General features: G+C 37.1%; 1 protein-coding gene across 14 annotated transcripts in view; it reads left to right on the top strand.

Annotated features, from left to right (window-relative positions):
* LOC139360962 (ubiquitin specific peptidase 9 Y-linked) overlaps positions 1-23,669 on the top strand; it is a 210,444-nt gene that overhangs the window by 82,093 nt on the left and 104,682 nt on the right. For 13 of the 14 annotated variants that reach the window (XM_071089439.1, XM_071089447.1, XM_071089446.1 and 10 more), the window contains 3 exons: positions 15,902-16,108; positions 20,088-20,224; positions 22,068-22,216. In XM_071089439.1, the coding sequence (XP_070945540.1) occupies positions 15,902-16,108; positions 20,088-20,224; positions 22,068-22,216 (493 nt within the window). The remainder of the gene's footprint in view (positions 1-15,901; positions 16,109-20,087; positions 20,225-22,067; positions 22,217-23,669) is intronic. The other variant, XM_071089445.1, reaches the window with a different exon arrangement.

Consider the following 23,669-nt stretch of genomic DNA (forward strand, 5'->3'; position numbering starts at 1 on the left):
ATTTTTACATTACATATCCCTTTCTGTTTTCACGGAGCTGCAGCCAGAGATGACTGGTTACTGTACAGGAATAAGCAGCATTAGTTTAAAATGTAGGCAAGAACATAAAAACAACTAATGCACTAGAAGTCAATGACAGATATGTGTTAAGTTTGGAACATAATTACCCTCTTTCCGTCCTTATTTCTGTTAAAAACAAATAGGACTGTGTTGTTTGCAAAATTAAAGTTGGTCTGATATTTGCATAAAATGCAGGAAGAATAATTATTTGTACACAGGCCTTTTAGATAGGCTTTGATGGAACTTTCGTCCACAAGGAATCTCGGATGGGACTTTGAAGCTGAGTCCAGCCATGGGTTTGTACCCTCAGATACCTGTGAGTTAGGTAAACTTCTCTTTTCTTGAGGTTCCAAGAGCATGGTGTTCCTAGGGCTGTGAGAAAGTAAATTTGTTACCGCAAATTAGGAAGCTTGTATGGAGGCTGTGTAGACAAGGTGTGAGACCACTTTTCCCAAAGGGCTTTTATTGGCTCTGTAAGTCAAGACTGACTCTTCAACGGAAACACACTCTCCAGTCAAAGCCTTGGTAAAACAACCAGTTTTTCCAATTGTGTCCTGTTCAAAATAAAATGGATTCTTACTGCACCGATGCAGACAACCATATTATGAGTCAAGAATACTTAAAACAACTTTCTGAATTTTAAAGGAACTAGGCAGAAAAAAACAAATATGCTGTAAACCTTGTTCACAAGACTATACCTTACTTGGTTGTTAAAGGCTGTAGCTAGCTCAAGACAAGTTTCCTTGACTCTGAAAAACAAAATAAGGATCAGCAATGTTCCAATCATAAACCAAAAAGATTGCTTTAGTTCTCTGTTAGTTCAGTCCGTTCTGTTAACTCTGGTTCTACTTGATATTTGTAAACATTTCGGCTTTTCATGAGTCCTGTACATTTTTCTGTTATCAGAAACCTGCATTTGAGAGCACCTGTTAAAGTTCCACAGCTGATTATAAACTATTTTTTTGAATGAGATTCAAACAAGACAACAATTGCCTGTAAAGACAAAATGTCCAAGGTGATTATAGTCAAGAACATGATTGACAAATGTGATTATTTCCATGGCTTACAATAACTCACAACCTTAATTGCAATTAACAGCACATATTTGGGGACTACAACCTTGGATATCCCATCAGCCTTTATTATTACATAGAAATCCTATTGAAGAGAGAAAGTTAAAATTACACCCTTGCATTAGTTTACTATTAATGTTAGCCTCAATTTTTAATGAAACCTCACAGGCAATCCTATTCCATTTTAACCAGTTTGACCATGAGGTGAAATTTTCTCAAACCTCTTATAACACTTTACAAGTTTTGCTAAAGAACAGATTGGGATCTTAAGAAAACCTTGTTGTGCTTTTATTTCAATGTTTAATTTACAGGAAAAAAACATAAATACCCTTTTTAATTTAGTTAATATGTTCATATACATAGTTTCCTTTGTAAGATTAATTTTTGCAGTCTTTTTCAATTTGCTTAAACCTTCTAGTTTATCTAATCTAAGACAGTCCTTTATTCTTAGGCACAATGTACATTTCCTTGCCTTCTTAAAATCTTTTACTAAAAACACATTTTACTGTTTTTATATACCTTCCATGTAAATCTATTTCCAGTAGTTTCAATTAGATGTCAAAATGGTAACTCTTAGGAATTTTGTTTTTTTTCTTTGAGACCGAGTGTCGTTCTGTCAGCTAGGCTGGAGTGTAGTGGCGTGATCTTGGCCCACTGCAAGCTCCACCTTCCGGGTTCATGCCATTCTCCTGCCTCAGCCTCCCCAGTAGCTGGGACTACAGGCACATGCCACCACACCTGGCTAAGTTTTTGTATTTTTAGTAGAGACAAGGTTTCACCATGTTAGCCAGGATGGTCTTGATCTCCTGACCTCATGATCTGCCCATCTCAGCCTCCCAAAGTGCTGGGATTACAGGCGTGAGCCACAGTGCCAGCCAAGACTTTTTATTTTTAAAGATGTAAGTCACGTGAACTGAAAGGTACCACAGCTTTTGCTTTTTCCTTAAAAATATTTGACCTAAGTGCTTATTTATTTAGGCTATTTAATTAGAGCTCTTTTTATAGACATCACGTACATATCACATACATGACTGCACAGAAGAAGATCCAACAGCTTAGGGTGGAGCACTTTTAAGAGCAGGGCTAGGAGTACAGTTTCCTGTGCCTAGTAAATAAGCATAGCTGGAAGACAAAGACAGATTAGAAGGACTTACTACCTCTAATTACAGGTGGTAATTCTAATTCTGTTGCAGGTGGGCTGACCATCCTTTAGCCAACAAGTTAAGTTCCTTATGTAACCCACAGGCTGTTGAGCCAGACCTTAAGCCTTAATTAAAAATTCTAGAGCCATTCCTTTCTTTCCTAATACATAGAGACTGGATGCTTTCCCTGTGGGAAGACTGAGGGCTGGTGTTTTAAGTAAGGCTTATTTTAGCTGGTTAAAGACTTTTTGAGCCTCAGTGTCCCAAATTGTGGGGGTGAGTTTTAACTGTTTGAGTTTCTTTTAAGAGGTAGTATAAGGGAGAGCCATTTCCCTGTACTCAGGTATTCACGGTCTACAAAATCCGGTAATACCTAGTATTAACAGTAAAGGAAATAGACTCAATCTTTTCCTCACCTGGTTCTCTGGTCGCTTCTGAAAAGAGTAGACCTAGTGACTTTACTGAAGTCTGACAGAGCTGAGTGTTAGATTTGGAGACCCTTTCAGCTAAGAGATTGAGGATAGCCTCAGTGCCTTCCTGAGACTTCCTTAATTGGGGCACAGAGGAGAGGGTCATTTATACACTGCAAAGTTTTAACTTGCAGGTGAGAAAAATTAGATTTTTCAACAGGGTCTGTTTCGTTAATTTCCTTCCCATATTAGGAGCTGCCTGAGTAATAAACCAGCAGAGGAGAGAGAAGGAGGTGTGTTTCACTAGAGCTTCTCTCATTCTTTCCAAAAAGGCTGAAAGGACTTTATCTAGTTTTTGATCTATCATGGAAACCTTGGAGTAGTTAATAGGTTTGGCTCTAATCCCCTGCAAGTCCTTCAGTATACACATTTGTGAAAGTTTCCATCTCCATTTTCTGATGCTATCATCATAGTCCCATTTAGAGTCCTTTAAGGTCACTGCTACTTTTCTCATAACTTTGTCTTCCCTGGAACATCCTTCGAGGAGTGTTTAAATACTCGGCTTACATCCTGGAAGGCCTTTATACGTGAGTGAAAGTGGGACTTTCCCAGAGTGTACTTTAGGGTCTGAGGATTAAAGGAGATCCAGTTCTCGTTCAAGGGGATTGCAGGCTTGAGGATGGGGTGTTATATATCTAGAAAAGAGACAAGAGGCATCTCTCAGTCTTTTCTTTTCAGTGACCCAGAGTGGAGAGGAAGACAGTGAGAGCAGCACCCCAACCCACCATCAACTGTTTTGCCTCCTTGGTTACTGTGTCCCAGCACCATATTGAATGTGCCACCCCCAAACCATGGTACCAGAGGAGCAAAGCAGTGGGGTTAGTCATGCTCACCCATGTGGCCTTAGTGCTGTGCCGGTGATTACCCTTTGACCTCCTAGACTTACGTGGTCTGTGTGACTCCTTGATGGATGGGTCTCATGAGATACTACCTAAGAAATGCATTTGGTGCATTTCAGCAAGGCCCCTTAATGGAGGGAGTGGTGTTTTTTCTCTTTTCTTTTTTCTTTTTTTTTTTTTTTTGAGATGGAGCCTCGCTCAGCCACCCAGGCTGGAGTGCAGTGGCGCAATCTTACCTCACTGCAACCACTGTCTCCCAGGTTCAAGCGATTCTCCCATCTCAGCCTCCTGAGTAGCTGGAATTACAGGCATCTGCCATCATGCCCAGCTAATTTTAGTATTTTAGTGGAGATGGGGTTTCACCATGTTGACCAGGCTTGAACTTCTGACCTCAGGTGATCCACCTGCCTTCGCCTTCTAAAGTGCTAGGGTTACAGACCTGAACCACTGCGCCTAGCCTGTAGGGAGTGTTTTAATATTATCTCTGGCTTCCCTTACTATGGCCCTCGTGAAATATTGAAACCCCAGAGAATGGAACTGATTGACTTTTTTTTTTTTTTTTTTGAGACAGAGTTTTGCTGTTTTCTCCCAGGCTGAAGTGCAGTGGTGCAATCTCAGCTCACTTCAACCTCCACCTCGTGGGTTCAAGCAATTCTATGTGCAGGTGCAGCCTCCCGAGTAGCTGGGATTACAGGCATGGGGAATGGAGCCTAGTCCCTAATAAAGGAATGTAAGAGGAAGAGGAATTGGGGAACTAGAGGTTTTAGACAAGGGGACCACAAGGCTCCACATGGAGGAGGGAAAAAAAATCCCATCCCCCTAGGTGGTCCTGCTATTGCAAGAATCAGGAGACTGGAGAGATCGTTAGGTGGAAGAGGAGGATTTTATTGAGTAGGCTCAGATACAGTGGATTAACATCCGAAGACTGGGCCTAGAACAAGGACAGGGCTTGGCTTATACACACACTTTTGTAAAGGGGTGGGTAGTTTGCAACAAGCTGACGGTGGCATGAAGCATAGTGGCATGAAAGCTAGTGTACGGAGGCAGAACAAAGTTAGTTAATAATTTGTGACAGGTTCATAACTCAGGCTTATGTGTGACTCTTGCTGTGCGGCCGTTTCCTGCTCAGGCGTGTCTTATGACCTTCACTGTGCTGCTCAGATTAAAAAAACAGAATACTTGAAGTTACTGGTTACAGAAAACAGGAATCTATAACTTCATAAAACTTGCAGAGCAAGGTACAATCACATGGAGTGGGTTGGGGTTCGAAGGGGAAGTTTACTTATACTAAAGAGAGAGGAAAGTTTGTTTTTCTTATCCTTATGTTAAGAGATTGCTGGGAGAGTCTCAAGAGCACATTCCTTTGGGCCCTGGCTTCTTAGATAATGTTATCAAGACTTTGCCTGGGTCTGGGCTTTGCCTGTTACTGCCTTCAGGATGAGGCAACCTAATACCAAAAGCTTGTTTTTCTCCTTTTTAATTTTATTTTTCTTTCTTTAACTTCCCACCTCACTGCAGGGTTTGAATAGTTTATTAAATGCTCTGACTCCATTTTCTCAGCAGAAGTGAGAGAGGTTTGGGATTTAATAGGCTGTTGCCATAGTATGCCTCCCAGAAGAAGGAAATTAACTTGTCTCATAAATAAATGAACTGTTTAATTTCATGAGACAGTGCTGGGATTTTATATGGAGGGAAGAAACAACCCAGTGGAGGAATCAATCCAAATTGAGAGGGTGAAATACCCGCTTATACAGTATCATGAATGTCTGTCACTGGGGACAGAAAGCCTTAACTAGGTGAAAGTTTCCACTGAAATTTTGAAGTCCTCCCATCTCAAGGAAATCCTAGACACATCTATTCTCGAAGTTATATTCCTGATTACTAAGGCACTGGCTGACTTCACTCAAAAAGATTACATGCCCAGATTGTGAAAACAGCCACAACATTACATACAAAGAAGAGACAGACATAATAGCCATGAAAAGAAAGAAGGAAATGCAATAGAATAAAAATGAAATCCTTCTGCTGACTTCCTGACAACCCACCACGTCCTGATGGGAGTTTGGACCACTGTGGCGTAGCCCCAGCCAGAAGCCTTCAGTTATTCTGGGACCTCCTGCCCTCGGTAAAAGGAAACTGGATTGGAATAGACAGGAAGCTGCAGAAATGGGTTAAAGGTCTACTCTTACCGTGTTGATGAATTCCCTTCCTCCCAGCGACACACCAAAATACGTTGCAGTCTTACCAAGGCACCTTAATATAGCAGTTTCTCATTATCTGAACTAGTACCTCAGGTTCTTTGTCCTATATCCAAGAAAATTAAGGAATGCAGACACAAAGGTGGGGTTGGAGTAAAGCTTTAATAAGGGAAAGAAAAAAGCTCTCTGCAGCAGAGAGGGGAGTCTCAGTAGATTGCTGTGTTATAGCTGAATTGAAAAGCTTTCTTATAAGAAACTCCTCTCATCTCTGTTGCAGTTTGAGTAACTTACGAGTTTCTGTCTGTGCAACTCCCCTTATCTTATGCAACTGCAGGTATGTTTCCAGACAAACACAAAGTGCTGTTTCTCTTCTTTGTTTAACTGTTTGCTTTAGATAAGCCTCCCTCCTACCTGTGCAGGTTTCCACTATGTATTTGCTTGAAAAGGGGAGGAAACTTTTCAAGTAGGAATTCACTAATTATATACAAGTTGCTAATCTGTGTGCCCGTGCAAACTGAGTTTTTCCCAAATGAATGTTCCTTTCCTTCTCCCTCACTAAAATTGAATGATAATTTATATTTATTTGTTTAACAGCAGCTTTATGAAAATGTAATTCACAAACTCTAAAATGTACACTTTTGAAGTGTACAATTCACTTTGTTGTACTCTTTTCTCATAATTTTGCAGCCATCACTACTATCTAATTTCAGAGCATTTTATTAACTAAGAATAAAACTCCATGGGCTGGGTGGTGGCTCACGCTTGTAATCCCACCACTTTGGGATGCCGAGGCGGGTGGGTCATGAGGTCAGGAGATGAAGATCATCCTGGCTAACAGAGTGAAACCCATCTGTACTAAAAATACAAAAAATTAGCCGGTTGTGGTGGCATGGGCCTGTAGTCTCAGCTACTCGGGAGCCTGAGGCAGGAGAATTGCTTGAACCTGGGAGGCAGAGGTTGCAGTGAGCTGAGATGGCGCCACTGCATTCCAGCTTGGCAGAGTGAGACCCCATCTCGTAACAAACACACAACAACAACAAAAAACTCCATTGATTTTAGCAGTCACTTCTCATTTTATCATGTGTCAGGTCATGCACCCATTAAACTTTGTTTCTACGGATTTTCCTATTCCAGACATTTTATATAAATATGAGTCTGGTTTTGACTGACTGCTTTGACTAAATAAAGTTTCATCTATGTTATGTTTCAGACCTCTTTCCATTTTGTTGATGAACTGAGTTCAATTTTATGGATACTAGTTTTCTTTATCTTTTCATCAGTAAACTCTCATTTGGGTTGTTTCCTCTTCTGGCTATTGTGAATAATAATGACTGCTCTGAAAATTCAGGTAAAAGTTTTTGTTGGGACATACGTTTTTTGTATTACTGAAAAATATTCCATGGTACAGATGATACTTCATTTATGCATTATTCTGTGGATGAACATTTAGGTATTTCCCACTCTTCAGCTATTATGAGTAATGTTGTTATGAATATTGGTGTACAGATTTCTATGTGGAGGTATGTCCTCAGTTCTCTTAGAGATATATGTACGTAAGTGTGGAATTGTTGGGTCGTATAATAACTGTGTAACATTCTGAGGACTTGACAAAGTCCACAATGGCTGTACCATGTTATATTCCCAGCAGTGTATGAGACTGTAGTTTCTCCTCTGATCTTTCTTACTGTATCTGTTCTATTGAGGTTAAATTCATAACTCATTTTTAGTTTGATTTTTCATTTGTTTAGTGATTAATGATGTTGAGCAACTTCTTGTGCCTATTGGCCATTTAGATATCTTCCTTGAAGAAATCGGTTACACATTTTTTTTTATTTGTGAGTTACAGTAGTCCTTTATATATTATGGATATAAGTCCCTTATCAGACATGATTTGCACATTTCTTCTATTCCTGGGTACATTATCTTTTCACTTTGTGTCCTTTTTAAGACAAAAATTACTTTTTTTCCACAAATTAATTTTTAATTTAAAAAGTAATTTTCACTTTCACAGAATAAATTACAATATTTCTGTCACTTGTTTTTTGCTTTCATATATAAGAAATTATTGCCTAATCCAAGATTGCAAATGATTTTCTCCTGTATTTTGATCTAACTAAATATCATAATTATTTAGTAAGGTCTGTTTTCTATTTTGAGTTAATTGTTTTTGCGTGTATAGTATGCTGATAAGAGTTTCAGATTTACTTTTTTCATGTGAATATTCAGTTGTCCAAGGAGCATTTGTTAAAAGATTGTTTTGGGAATATTGTTGAGCATCTTTGTCGAAAATAAGTCAATCGTAGATGGAAGTATTTACTACAAGCTTTATGTTTTGTTTCGTTTATTGAATATATCTGTCATTAAACCAGAATTGCATTGATTTGCAGCTTTATAGAACATTTACAAATTATGAAATGGCAGTTCTTCAATTCTGTTACCTTTTAAGAATGTTTTGTCTATTCTAGTTCCCTTGAACTTCCATATGGGTTTTAGCATTAGCTTGTTGATTTTTGCAAAGACGTTAGCTGGAATTGTGATAAACCTTATTCAGTCTGTATTGTGTTACCATCTTAACAGTATTAGTCTTCCAATCAAGGAACATGTAATGTCTTTCCATTTATTTAGGAATGTCTTTCCATTTATTTGGGTCTACTTTACTTTTGTTTAGCAATATTTTTTTTTAGTTTTTAGTGCAACTTTGCTAAAGTGATACCAAAATAATTTTTTGTTTTTGTTGTCAATATAAATGGAAGTTTTCCTAATTTCATTTTGGATTTTTTAACATCTAATGTAAAGAAACACGTATCTTGTTTATTGATCTTGCATCCTGAAACCTGTTACATTTCTTTCTTGTAGTAATTGATTCTTAAATTTTTCTATGTATGGGATCATATTGTTTGCAAATACAGTTAGTTTTACTTGTTCTTTTCCAATTGTATAACTTCTCCTTCTAGCCTGATTTCCCTGACAAGAACTTCTAGTACAATGTTAAAAATGATGGTGAGAACAGTCATTTTTGTCTTGTTCCTGATTGTAATTTGCAAGCTTTCTGTTTCTTAGCATAAAATACAATATAAAAAGGAGGGCTTTTGTAAATGCCTTTTATTGTGTTTAGAAAGTTCTCTTCAAATCTTAGTTTATTGTTTTTATCATGAAAGGATATTGGATTTTATTAACTGTCTTCATATATGGAGATGTTACATGTTTTTGTGTCCTGTATTACATTAGTTGATTTTTGTTATGTTCAGCCAGGTTTATACTTCTTGGAATAAATTATATTTGTCCTGGTGTATAATCTTTTTTATGTATGTTGCTTCTTAAACTGGAATAAATGATACTTGTCATGATCTATAATCTTTTTATTTGTTGCCGCATTTTGTTTCTATTTTGTTTAGGACATTTTTAGATTTTTAAGAAACTGCCAAACTGTTTTCCAGAATGACTGTAACCTTATTTATTTCTACCCATAGTGTATGAATATGAATAATCCAGTTTCTCCACATCTGCTCCACATTTTGGTGTTGATACTATTATTATTATTATTATTATTTATTTGTTTGTTTGTTTGTTTAAGACAGGAGTCTTGCTCCGTCGCCCAAGCTGGAGTGCGGTGGCATGATCTCGGCTCACTGCAAGCTCCGCCTCCCGGGTTCACACCATTCTCCTGCCTCAGCCTCCCAAGTAGCTGGGACTACAGGTGCCTGCAGCCATCCCGGGCTAATAGTTTTGTATTTTTTTAGTAGTGCTGGGGATTCAGCATGTTAGCCAGGATAGTCTCGATCTCCTGACCACCCACCTCGGCCTCTCAGAGTGCTGGGATTACAGGCGTGAGCCACCGTGCCTGCCCTGGTGACACTATTTTTTAAACTTGTTTTATCTGACAGGTGTGAAATGAAATCCCATTAATGGTTTTAATTTACATTATTCTAATGACTGCTGATATTGAAGATCTTTTATATATTTAATTACTACGTGGAGTTTTTGGTGAAATGCCTTTTCATGGTTTTTGTTCATTTGCTAATTTATTATTACTGAGTTCTTATCTAGATGATCATCATTTATTATAAACAGTTAACAAATATTTTCTGCCAGTCTATAGCATATCTTTTTGTCCTCTTTAACAGGTGTTTTACCAGTTGAGTTTGTAGTTTTGATAAGGCCCCACTTATTTATTCATTCTTAGAGATCATGCTTTTTTATGTCAAATTCTGAGCACTTATTGCCTACCCATAAATCCTGTATATTCCTACGTTGTTTCTCTCAAAGTTTTACTTATGTCATTCAGGTCTGATCCAGTTGAGTGATATTTTCTTCCCTTCTTTAGGTGTGAGACTTAGATTGATAATTCTTTTTTTTTCTCCCAGGTATTCCAGAACCATTTTGTGAAAGGCTGTCTTTCATTTTTAGTTTATTAGGTTGCTCTTGTGCCTTTTTCAAAAATCAGTTGGGCACATTTGTATGGGTTTATACGTATTTTGTTTTCTTCATTGATCTTTGTTCCTGTGCCACAGAATTGTGATTACTGCAAATACATAATGTAGACTTAAAATCAGGTAAACAGACTCATCCCACTTTATCTTTTTTCAAATTATTTAGTTGTTTTTATACTTTGCTTACCATAAAAATTTTAGATAATCTGATCTTCATTTTAGATATCTGCTTCCCAGTAATAGGAAGTATAGTAATTTAAATAGTAGTACTTATGTACTACTTATGTACATAAGTAGAATTATGTATACTACTTATGTACATAATTATGTACACTAATGTACATAAAGTACATAAATCCTACTTTATGTACTAAAAATTAGTACATAAAATGCAGTATATCAGTTTGGGGAGAGTTTTTGCTCAGATTTTTGAGCACCAGAATACTGTATGCCTCTTCATTGATTTAGACCTTTGACTTATTTATTCAGTGCTGAGTAGTTTTACACATACAAACCTTATACATGTTGGTTAAATTTACACCTAAATATTTATGTGTCTGGTTTTACTTTTGAGTAATTGTGAATGTTTTTGATGCTATGTTTATACATTTATTACTACTCATGTATAGGTTTGATTTTTATATGTATATTCTATGTCCTGCGATCATGTTAAAGTCCATGAGGTTTTTTTTTCTCTTTGAGGATCCTTGCCATTTTTTTTTTAATATATAGAAAATCATATTACCTGTACATAGGAAGAATTTTGCCTCTTCCTTCTTCTTGTGTGTGCCTGTTATTTCTTTTTCTTACCTCATTGTGGTGGTTAGAATTGCCAGTATAAACCTCAATGGAAGTTGCTAGAGGGAGCAGTTTAGTCTTCCTTCGATTTCACGGTAAGAAAACTATCAGTGTTTCATCATTAAGAATAGTGTTAGCTGGGAGTAGTGGCTCACACCTGTAATCACAACACTGTGAGTGTTGGGAGGAGGATTGCCTCAGCCCAAGAGTTGGAAGCTACAGTGAGCTATGATCTCACCCTGTCTGTTTTAGAGCAAAAAAGCAAGTGGGGAGGGAATAATGTTACCCTCCCTCCCTCCCCCCCCACTTTTTTGTAGATGCCATTAATTGGTTTGAGAAAAAGTTGCATTCCATCATTGTTCTGAGACTCTTTGTCATGAATGGATGTTTTGCCAAGTGTTTCTTTCTGTATCTGTTGCTGTGATAGTGACTTTTTTTTTTTTTTTTAAAGACATGGTCTCACTCTGTCAGCCAGGTTACAGGGCAGTGGCGTGATCACAGTTCACTGCAGCTTTGACTTCCTGGGCCCAAGCTATCGTCCTGCCTCAGTGTCCTGAGTAGCAAGGACTAAGGGTACACCCTATCACACTAAGCTAACGTTTTTTATAATCTTTATTTTTATAGAGGTGGGGTTTTGCTGTCATGCCCACACTTGTTCCCCCAAACCTTCGCCTCCTAAGTCACTGGGATTACAGGTATGAACAGCCATATACAGCCCAATTTTTCTTTTCTACCCTTTTAATGTGGTGGATTACAGTGATTGTTTTTTGATTATTTAGTTAGGCCTGCATCCCTGGAATAAACCATACTTAATCATATATTATTATTGTGTATTGTTGACTTTCCTTTTCTAATAATTGTTAAGGACTTTTGCATTTATATTTATCAGGGATGCAGTCTGTAGTTCTCTTTGTAGTGTTCAGGTTTTGCAGTCAGAGCATTACTTACTTTATAAAATATTGGAAAGTGTTTCTTCTTTTTTTCCTCACTGAAACCATCTGGTCTGGTGATTATTTAGGGGAGTTTTAACATTATAAGTTTAGTTTTTCTTAATCATTATCATTCTTTTATAATTGTTTATATTGATTGAGTTCCTGTAATTTGTTTTTAAGAGATGTCATTTATTTTGTCTAAGCTGTCAAATTATATATTGTTTCTAGTATTTCTTACTGGTTTTTGATGTCAGCACAGTCTTCAGTCATAGCTGTTTTATTACTGATGTTAGTAATTTGTGTATTCTCTTTAACAAGATTTGTTTTGCCCGTTGTGCTATAAGTTTAATTCTAGATCCTTTTGAAAAGACAAGTCTTTGTTTCATTAATTTACTCTGTTGTTTCTTTTAAATTTTATGGATTTTCGTTAATTCTTCAGTGTGTCCTTTATTCTGCTTTCTTTGAGCTTATTTTGCTCTTTTTTTGTAGTTTCCTGAAGTAGGAGTTAAGGTGGTTCACTTCAGCATTTCTTCTTATCTGTGTGTTTGGTGTTAGGAACTTCTGTCTTCCACTATGTTTAAATGTTGCATATTTTACCTCAATTTTGTTTTTTTTCTCACATATATATATGCAAACAGATTTATGTATATGTATATATGCATATATATGAGATCACATATATGGGCTCACATATATACATATACCTATATATACTAGTATAATATACATATAATAAACATATATACACATACATGTTGCACGTATGTATGTATGCATGTATGTATGTGTATTTATTCCTTCCAGACAGGGCCTCACTTTGTCACCCAGGCTGGAGTTTAGTGGTGCAGTCACACTCACTGCAGTCTCAGCCTCCCAGGTTCAAACAATCCTCCCACTTCAGGCTTCCTGAGTAGCTGAGACTGCAGGTGTGAATCACTATGTCCAGCTAATTTTTAAAATTTTTTATAGAGAAAAATCTCACTGGGTTTTTTAGGCTGGGACTCAGACTTCTTGGCCTCAAACTATTGGGCTCAAGTGATACTCCTTCTTTGGCCTCTCAGAGTGGTGGATTAGTCATGAGCCATCAGGCCTAGCCTTAATTATATTAATTTCTGTGAAGATGACTCTTTGAGAACATAGAACTAGGACTTGAACAATAATTAATAGGAAGTTTTCATGTCATCATAATGTAATTGATTTATAGTTTGATTCCTGTGTGATTGTATGATTTTCATTCTTAAATTTCCTGAAGTTTGTTTTCTCACTGAAGAGATGGTCTATCTTGTGTATTTTCTTTTGTAGGAACTTTGAAAATAAGGTGTATCCTGCTGTTATGTGGAGTGTTCAATAAATTTCAGTTAAATGCTGTTGATTGAAGCTTTTGTTGATATTTTTGCAAATTTTTGTGTAGTTCTGTCATTTGTTTAGAGAGGGGTGTTGATGTCTCTCTGTGATTTTGTCTCACGTTTGATCATCTTAGTTTTTGCTTCACATATTTTACAGTATACATATTTTGGTGCATACATGTTTAGAACTGCTGTGTCATGTCTTGATGGAGTGATCCTTTTTCATTGTATAGTGACCTATGACATTTTTCTTGTGCTGAAATCTGTTTTATCTCATGTTAAAATAACTATTTCTACTTTCCTTTAATGTTTGCCTGTTATATCTTTTTGCATTCTGCCTTCAACCTACCTGTTTTTCTTTTTTTGTTTGTTTGTTTTTTTGATATCAGAGTTTTGCTCTTGTTGCCTGTGTTGGAGTGTAATGGCTCAGTCTCCACTGACTGCAACCTCTGCCTTCTGGGTTCAAGTGATTTTCCTACCTTAGCCTCCCAAGTAGCTGGGATTACAGGCACCTGCCACCATACCCATCTAATTTTTTGTATTTATAGTAGAGATGGAGTTTCTGTGTTGGTCAGGCTGGTGCCTTAACTCCCAACCTCAGGTGATCCGCCCACCTTGGCCTCCCAAAGTGCTGGGATTACAGCTGTGAGCCACCACGCCCGGCCTCAACCTGCCTATTTTCTTACCCTTAATAATACAAAGAATCCCTGTTACCCTTGCTATCGTATTTTTGTGTTCTGCTTATTCTCTTCTTTCATTTCTCTGTTTTTATTTTCTTGCCTTCTGGAGGGTTATTGGAACGTTTTAAAAATTTCTGTAGTTACATTACTGTATCTGTTTATGTAACTTTAAAATCTTTGATAATTCAGGCTGGGCGCAGTGGCTCACGCCTGTAATCCCAGCACTTTGGGAGGCCGAGACAGGCAGATCACGAGGTCAGGAGATCGAGACTATCCTGGCTAATACGGTGAAACCCTGTCTCTACTAAAAAATACAAAAAACTAGCCGGGCGTGGTGGCGGGCGCCTGTAGTCCCAGCTACACGGGAGGCTGAGGCAGGAGAATGGCGTAAACCAGGGAGGCGGAGCTTGCAGTGAGGCGAGAACACGCCACTCACTCCAGCCTGGGCCACAGAGTGAGACTCCGTCTCAAAAAAAAAAAAAAAAAAAAAAACTTTGATAATTCTAACATCTGTTTTCTTTGTGTTGGCACCAGTCAGTTCTTTTTTTCATTTATTTTGTATCTTCTCGATTCTTGATATGTCAAGTAATACTCAGTTGAAACCCAGAGATAATCATATTATGTTATTAGACTCAAAGAATATTGAAACTTCTATTTTCCTGATTTTTGTCTCGCGCCACTCAGGCAAAGGAAGGGAGGGGTACCCTTGGTTGTTACCGCTTGGAAGTAGAACTCCAAGTTCCTTTTGTTGTCTTCCTTGTCACTGGAAAGGGGGTGTTCCTTATTACTGCTATTTTGGGGAGGAATTTCTGACCCCCTGTGTGGTCCACACTTGTAGCTTCTACCATGGAGGGAGTGACTTTTTTTCCACTGGAACGGGATGAAAGTTCTGATTCTCTTTTAGGCACCACTCCAGCAGAATCAGGCAGGTGCTGGCTCCTTGTTACTGTCAAGCAGAGATAGAAACCCCAGCTCACTACTTGGCTTCTTTATCTTCCATAGAAACACCTGCTCACTAGTTGGCCTTCTTTATCTTCCCACAGATTTGGGCATGCTTTGTTACAGCTTTAGGAACTTTAGGGTTTTCACTGAATTTTTGTGGTATGCATGGGGAGTGAGTCATAGTTCTTTCTATAGTTTTTGCTTGACATTTCTAAGTTTTCTATCATGCCAATTTGCATGTTTCCTGATCCATAGGCTATAGGGGTGGCTGTGGGGAGGGAGGGTGCTTTTCTTATCTGCACCTACTAATGTTTACAGGTTGCTAGATCTTTTAGCTTCAAATCTATAATATGTGAAATAAAAGAAAATTCTGGGAATTCACTACCTTCTTGTTCCTTATATTTAATGTCCAGGAGTTTTGGTTGTATTTAATGGGAAGAATAATGAAACATCTGTTTCATCTTCACAAATCAAAATGATCTTAATTCTTTTTAGTGAGTATTTTATCTCCTATATGTAGATAGCATTTGTTCATCATTTATTTGTAAGCTGGAGGTTTTTGTTGTTTGGATTTTTTAGTCTTAACATAATTTGATACAAACATTTCTTCACCTCATATGTTTGCTTTCTGTTGTAAAATGTTTAATGCAGATTACTTAATCATATCTCTTTATGTATAACATAGCATTTTTGAGTCACGTATCCCTTGTTATTTTTTAATTACATAATTTTAAAGTCAAAAGTAACAAAGTTTATATTGGAAATAGAGGATTTTTTCCCTGGAATTGCAATTACTTTGTCTTGTGAGTACTATTTGGTTTCCTTCAGTAACAGTTTTGTTCAGATATGCGCTTGGTGTGTGTGTGTGTGTGTGTGTGTGTGTATGTATGTGATGAATGTAGTTTATTCAAAGACTTAAAGCAGTGTTTACTTAATGTAAGCAAACATAATAAATTATGTGGTATTTATATCATTTAAATACTTTCTTTAGGCGAGTTGGACAAATGCAAGTAAGAAGCAACGTGAAAAGCTCCTTGAGTTGATACGTCGTCTTGCAGAAGATGATAAAGATGGTGTGATGGCACATAAAGTGTTGAACCTTCTTTGGAACCTGGCTCATAGTGATGATGTCCCTGTAGATATCATGGACCTTGCTCTCAGTGCCCACATAAAAATACTAGATTATAGTTGTTCCCAGGTATGGGAGTGTTTCCTTGTTCAGTTTTCTGACTTTCCTTCACAAGTAGGATAACTTAGTTACAAGATGATTCCAGTTTCTTCTATCATTTTGTTTATTTTTTATTTATTTTTGAGACAGAGTCTCTCTCTGTTGCCCAGGCTGGAGTGCAGTGGTGCAATCTTGGCTCACTGCAAGCTCCACCTCCCAGGTTCACTCCATTCTCCTGCCTCAGCCTCCTGAGTAGCTGGGACTACAGGTGCCCACCATGATGCCCAGCTAATTTTTTGTATTTTTAGTAGAGATGGGGTTTCACCGTGTTAGCCAGGATGGTCTTGATCTGACCTCATGATCTACCCGCCTCAGCCTCCCAAAGTGCTGGGATTACAGGCCTGAGCCACCACACCCAGCCCATCATTTTTTATTTCTGAAGTAATCTTGAGGAATTGACATACTTTGTCATATAAGCCTGGCTTCCTATTCTCCACCCTTGCGTTTTCCAGCCATATTTAATATATCAATTACTAAGCATTTTTGCCTCACTGAGACAAAAATGTTAATAGGTAGAACATCTTATTATAGTCATATTGCAGCTTAATATGTAGTGCTAATACAGATCATAAAGATTTAGAAGCAATAGTGACTTTAGAGGTATAAGGGTAATTACATTTTATTTGCTAATAAGTTAGTAAGATTAACAGAACTTACTGGCTTCCCTATCAGCAAATCACAACAGCTTCCCAGTGTTTAACTGATGTGCCTTATGTTACTAATTTTACGTATTAATGTTTTGCTAGTTTTGCCTGAAGTCTTGAACCTCTTGATCGATTTTTATTAGCAGCTTTTTGCTATCCTTATAATTGGTCAGTTCAGTAATTTAATTATGATACTCCTTTTTAAAAAATAAAAAAAATGAACAGGCAGGGTGTTTCTGTTTCTGCAGGGCAAGCATTCTGCTTTCACTTGGACTTAAGCTTAATCTAATTAATCAGGGTTGGCTGGGCAGTTTTTCACTGCTCTAATCCCAGCACTTTGGGAGGCCATGGAGGGCACAGTCGCTTGAGTTTACAAGTTCAGTCCAGCCTGGGCAGCATGGGGAAACCCCACCTTTGTAAAAACTAAGAAATTAATTGGGCATGGTGGTGCACACCTGAAGTCCCAGCTACTAGGGAGGCTGAGGCAGGAGGCTTCCTGGAGCCTGGGAGGCCAAAGCAGCAGTGAGTCACGAGTGTGCCACCTATTCCAGCTTGGGTGACAGAGTAAGACCCTGTCTCAAAACAATGAAATAGAAAATATTTTTTTAAATTATTCAGTAAGGTCAAGATGATGCTCTTGGGTTTTGAAAGCCATATAACTGTGAAGCATAAAAGCATTTGCTTCATCAGTTGCCATCATCAAAAAAGGACTAATACAAAATTATATGTATAATTAGGTAAATCAAAGGGAGAACATTCATAAAACTGGAATACTTCAAAAATGAAGATGTCATTCACAGTCTGTGGACTAGTTAGTCCCAGCTTTTCATGTAAAACTGATTTTTTTTTAATTGTGAAGAAAATACAAATCAAAATTTATTATAGCTACTGCCACATACAAATAAAAACACAATACTTTTTCCAATCCCAGTAGTCAGTAATACATTGGACTTGCAGTAATGCAGTTGCAGCTTTAGATGCATGGAAATAAAAAGTGTCAGTTGGGTTATTATGATCAGATGACACTGTTATACTGTGGTTGATTCTGACTGCTCATAAGTACTTATGCAGCAGGTAAAATGGTTATGAGGATCTTGAGTTGAGATGCTGTCTTGTTAAATAGAAAAGTGTTACAGAGAATTAAAGTAATATACTTGTTATAAATGCTCACCTACCGTTTATTATTCATTTTATTGCCTGGCACACTGTTTTCTACATTGCTATATTATAATGCTTAATTTCACTAAATTTAGTGTAAGGGTTTTTGCCTTTTTTAACTTCAGTTTTTGTTTGCTGTTGTTACTGTTAACTATTAAGTCTGTGATTCCTCTTGCCCTCCCACCTAAAGTACTTTTAATTTAGTATACATGTATGGGCCTTGTGCAGTGCTGCAGACCTGTAATCCCTGCACTTTGGGAGGCCAAGGTGGGGAGATCATTTAAGATCAGGAGTTTAAGACTGGCCTGGCTCACGTGGCAAAACCCTGTCTCTAGTAAAAATACAAAAAAATTGGCCAGGCACAGTGGCTCACGCCTATAATATCCGCATTTGGGGAGGTCGAGGCAGGTGGATTGCCTAAGGTGAAGCATTCAAGACAAGCCTAGCCAACATGAAACCACATGTGTACTAAAAATACAAAAAATTAGCTGGGCATTGTGGCGGGCACCTTTAATCCCAGTACTCGGGAGGCTGAGGCAGAAGAATCACTTGAACCCAGGAGGCAGAGGTTGCAGTGAGTCAAGGTTGCACCATTGCACAGCAGCCTTAGCAATAAGAGTGAGACTCCGTCTAAAAAGAAAAAGAAAAAAAAAATAGCCAGGCGTGGTGGGTGCACCTGTAGTCCCAGCTACTTGGCAGGCTGAGGTGGGAGAATCCCTTGAACCCAGGAGGTCGAGGTCGCAGTGAGCCGAGGTTGCACCACTGCACTGTAGCCTGGGCAACACAGTGAAACTCCATCTCAAAAAAATAAATAAATAAAATTTTAAAAAATACACGTGTGAGTATTTTTAAATCCTTAAAAATGGGCACATTTATTAATGGAAATTTTTCCTAGGAAATGATCTGAAAACAGCACAGTTTGTACAGAAACATTCTTTATTGTTTACACAATGAAACCACTTAAACTGAATGTTTTTATAGTGTGTACAGCCATTAAAATCCCTTAGTAGTTTGGAAAGGTGTCCGCATTTAATTAAGACACTTAAAGCGTGTGTTCAGTTTTTGTTTAAAAAAAGACATGCGTGTGCTTACAAACATCCCTTAAATTCAGTATTACGGAAATAAAAAAATTTACCTTTTGCGAATGTGTGCAGAAATGGAATTCTTCCAGCTAAAAATCTATTAGATATTTAAACCAGAATTTTGATTTTTAGTCACTGCAGTGTGAAAGATTGTAGCAACCATAGAGGAATATTTGAAAAATCTTACTCTCAAAATATTCTTGAATGGGAGTGGTGGCTCATGCCAGTGGTCCCAGCACTTTGGGAGGCCAGCGGGGGTGGATCATGAGTTCAAGAGATTGAGACCATCCCGGCCAACATGATAAAACCCCGCTTGTACTACAAATACAAAAATTACCCAGGCGTGGTGGCATGCGCCTGTAGTCCCAGCTACTTGGGAGGCTGAGGAGGAGGATAGCTTGAACCCAGGAGGCAGAGGTTGCAGTGAGCCGAGATCTGCAATCACGCCACTATATTCCTGTCTCGTGACAGAGCGAGACTTCATCTCAAAAAAAAAAAATCGTTAATTATTTTTTCGTTGAACACGTTTGTCTTTTTTCTGTAACTTTCTTTGTATGTATACTGATTTATTTTGATTTTTTAACCTCAATTACTATACTGTTACTTTCTTGATGAAATAAAAATTTTCCATTTTCTTTGCTCTGATTAGAAAACTATCCTACCCAAACTCAGTATATATGGTTATAATTGGGATTGCATGCTTTCCCAAATATTATGACAAAACTTCACAAAACTCAATGAAATGCAATACCCACTATTCAGACAAATGTTTTAAAGTCATACTTCCTATAAATGTGCTGGTACTTGGAAATTGTGTCTTGGTACAGATATTTTGGATTCATAGAACATTAAATTTATAGTAGTGCCTTACATTTTGGTGTTTTCATTATAACTTCAAAATAATATATTTAGAGCATTTTGTTTGAACACATTTACAATTACATTGTAAATTTGGTGATGCTAAGTTTAGAAGGTTTCCCATTTTGTAAATCTCAACATAATTTTGAAGGTAGAACTATATTGAGTATTGGTCCACTTACAGTATAAATTTTTTTCATGTATAAGGATCGAGATGCACAAAAGATCCAGTGGATAGATCACTTTATAGAAGAACTTCGCGGGAATGACAAGTGGGTAATTCCTGCTCTGAAACAAATAAGAGAAATTTGTAGTTTGTTTGGTGAAGCACCTCAAAATTTGAGGTAAGACTTTTTTAATAGATAATTTTTTTTATTTTTATTTGTATGTTACGTTGAAAATGGTATATGAAAGCAAATTTTAAAGAAAGAAAACCATGGTGGGAAAACAAGAAATTTTTAAGAGTTTGTTTACAACAAAATAAGGATCCTTGATCATGTTCAACTTCTTTGTATTTTATGACAGATAGGTAAGGGATATATTCAGTACTAAATAGCAATTAAGTATCATAGCCACATTACCGCCTTTTAGGTCTTAGTTCAGAATTGTCTCTGACTTCAGCAGATGTATCAGATACTATGCCATGTGTTATATTTATCTTGCTCCTCATTTTAGGCTATCCTTTCGACAGTTAACTCTGTCTTGGCTGAATATTTCTCGTAGTTACAAATAGTATTCTTTGTTATTTAATTGATTTAGTCTAACATTTTCAATATTTGTAGGGAGGAAACACCTCTTTCTTGAGTTTTAAAGTTAAATTTTAAAAATTAGACTACAAAGTGATTTAAATTATAAAACATGACACGACTGTTTAAAGATTATTTAACTCATAACTTATTTTAGCTAGATTTTCCTTAATTTTAAATGTTTGGTATTATATGTTAAATTGTGGTTATTTAAATAATCTATTTTATTTTATTGTAAGATACTGAAAATTAATGAAATGAAAGGAAAATAACACGGGGATGGAGAAACCTATGTTAGTTGAAGAATATTCACAGTGCAGTTAAGATTCCCAGTAGTGAACTCCAGGTTTATCTAACTAGCTGTAATCTTAGAAAGATTCCCTCGTGGGCTGGGTGCCGCAGCTCATGCCTATAATCCTAGCACTTTGGGAGGCCGAGGCCGGCAGATCACTTGAGGTCAGGAGTTCAAGACCAGCCTCACCAACATGGTGAAATGCCATCTCTACTAAAAGTACAAGAAATTAGCTGGATGTGGTGGCAGGCACCTGTAATCCCAGCTACTCAGGAGTCTGAGGCAGGAGAATCACTTGAACCCAGGAGGCTGAGGTTGCAATGAGCTGAAATTGCGCCCTTGTACTTCAGCCTGGGCAACATGAGCAAAACTCTGTCTCAAAAAAAAAAAAAAAGATTGTCTCATGGTGTAAGAACATTTGTGTTGTGTATCAGATGATGATTAATCAAGATGCTTTACAGCTTTAGTTTGATAAAATTATGCCCCAAGGAGAATTTTTGTGTTAATAGAAGCTTAAAATGCCATTTATGTTTTGTGATTTTTTTCAAGTTGACTTTTGACTCTATTTTTCTAATGTTGGAAATATTAAAGGAAATTTGAAAGTTTCATGGGAATAAACATTGGAAAAAATACTTATGAAGGACATATTTTGATTTTGTTTATATATACCATTTGTCTTTTATCAGACATATCTATTTACTATAGATAGATGCAGTACATATACTCTCTCAAGACTGGTGACCTCATTACCAATAGATTAGTAATGATTGTGAGTTGATTGGTTTAGTCAATAATGACAAACTAGGAAGGAAAAGAGAGCTAGATATTTTTGGTGATATCTCCAGATAAAATGGTGTGAAGTCATTTTTCCAGAATGTACCTGGACGTCTGATACTCTTCATCATGCAATATATGTGTTTTCATACTGATAGATACTTTTTATTTTTGAATAAGAATACTGAAATAGATATTTGGTTGGAGGCATGGATTATGTTTTTTACAGAGTTTGATATTTTGTTAAGGGGAGGATATTGACACATTTTATTAAGAATGTATAGCATTAAAATTTTTTAAAGTAGTAGCTAGACTTTAGCTTCTGTAAACTCTCTTAATTATAGCAATTTTCATTTGCCTTATTGTACTGTTAAGTTCTTCTTATTTCAGCCAAACTCAGCGAAGTCATCACATATTTTATCGCCATGATTTAATCAACCAGCTTCAACAAAATCATGCTTTAGTTACTTTGGTAGCAGAAAACCTTGCAACCTACATGAATAGCATCAGATTGTATGCTGGAGGTATGTATGATGAGCTAAAATTAACTATGGGGAATCAACTTTGTTTTACTCTAAATGTTAATAACCTAAGAAATGACATTTATTTTTGAATGAGAAAAAATAGAAGTGGATTGATACTTCAGATTGCATTCACTTAAGGAATATGATCTACTTGGCAAAGTAGATCCCAAATCTTAGGCAAGCTAAACTCCAGGCCACCTTTCCCAGTGTCTTTATTAAATGCATGTGTACTTACTCATCCTTCTTGTTTGTATTTTTTCTTTCATACCTGTGGGTTCTGCCTGTTAGTACCTTTGGTAGGTTGTAATTCTCTTGGGTCTCTTTGGTGTGTACTGAAGCATTAAGCTTTTGCTCTTTTTTTGAGGGGGACAGAGTCTCACTCTGTTGCTCAGGCTGAAGTTCAGTGGTAGTCTCGATTCATTGCAACATCTGCTTCCGGGCCCAAGTGATCCTCCCACCTCAGTCTCCTGAGTAGCTCGGACCACAGACACTCACCACTATACCCTGCTGTTTTATATTTTTAGCAGAGACAGGGTTTCGCCATGTTGACCAGGCTGATCTTGAACTCCTGGGCTCAAGTGTTTCTCCTGCCTTGACCTCCCAGGGTGCTGGAATTACAGGCTGAGCCACCATGTTCTGCTTAATTTGTTGTTAATTTTGCCTGATTCTGTTATTACATATATTATAGTTCTTAATAATTCTGAAATATTGTTATCCATTGTTTAAAGAGCTTATTAAAAATTCACTGGATTTGTAATCACTAGATGTGTCATTGCTTCTTAGACTATGAAATATTTTTAAACTATTTCTTGTATTATACTTCTCAACAGTCAGCCTTTTAGTATATGCTATACGGAGATCTATCTTGGCACACTGAAGGCTAATTCCAATGTTATTTGTCCTTTAACAGTTTTAATACATTTATGTGTGCTGGAGCACGTAGTAGTCTTTCTGCAGGTATAGCTGTATCCCCCTTCCCCAAAAGTTCATAAAACATCTGCGTCCCAAATCAACCACTTCACAGGCCCAATTTTTATGATTATAGAGGAGAAAAAATTTTATTGGCCAATTTTGAAGGCAAGATTTACCATAATGTTGAACCAAAATTGCTGCTTAATTGATTCACTATGTTAGTATCAATCATATGTTGAAAATGTGGGTATTTGTATTATTAACTGTTTGAAAAATATAGTAAGAGTCTTGGTATGGTTGAGTTTGTAAAAATTCTCAAGTTTTTACTTAATACATCTTTTTGAAGTCAATAAAATAATAGAAAACTTAAGTAACTTCCACTTACCTCTAATTATGTCAGTGGCTTCTATTCCTCTCACATTTTACCCACTCTTTTTACCCTTGCTGTGGAACTATAAAAGCAATCTGAGCATTAGTTGCTACATGCATTTCAATCCTCCCAGTCAGGTTCAGAAGCTCGAAGGCAAAAGTCGTAGGACAG

This window comes from Macaca nemestrina, chromosome Y (genome assembly GCF_043159975.1).
Source record: "Macaca nemestrina isolate mMacNem1 chromosome Y, mMacNem.hap1, whole genome shotgun sequence".
NCBI lineage: Eukaryota > Metazoa > Chordata > Mammalia > Primates > Cercopithecidae > Macaca > Macaca nemestrina.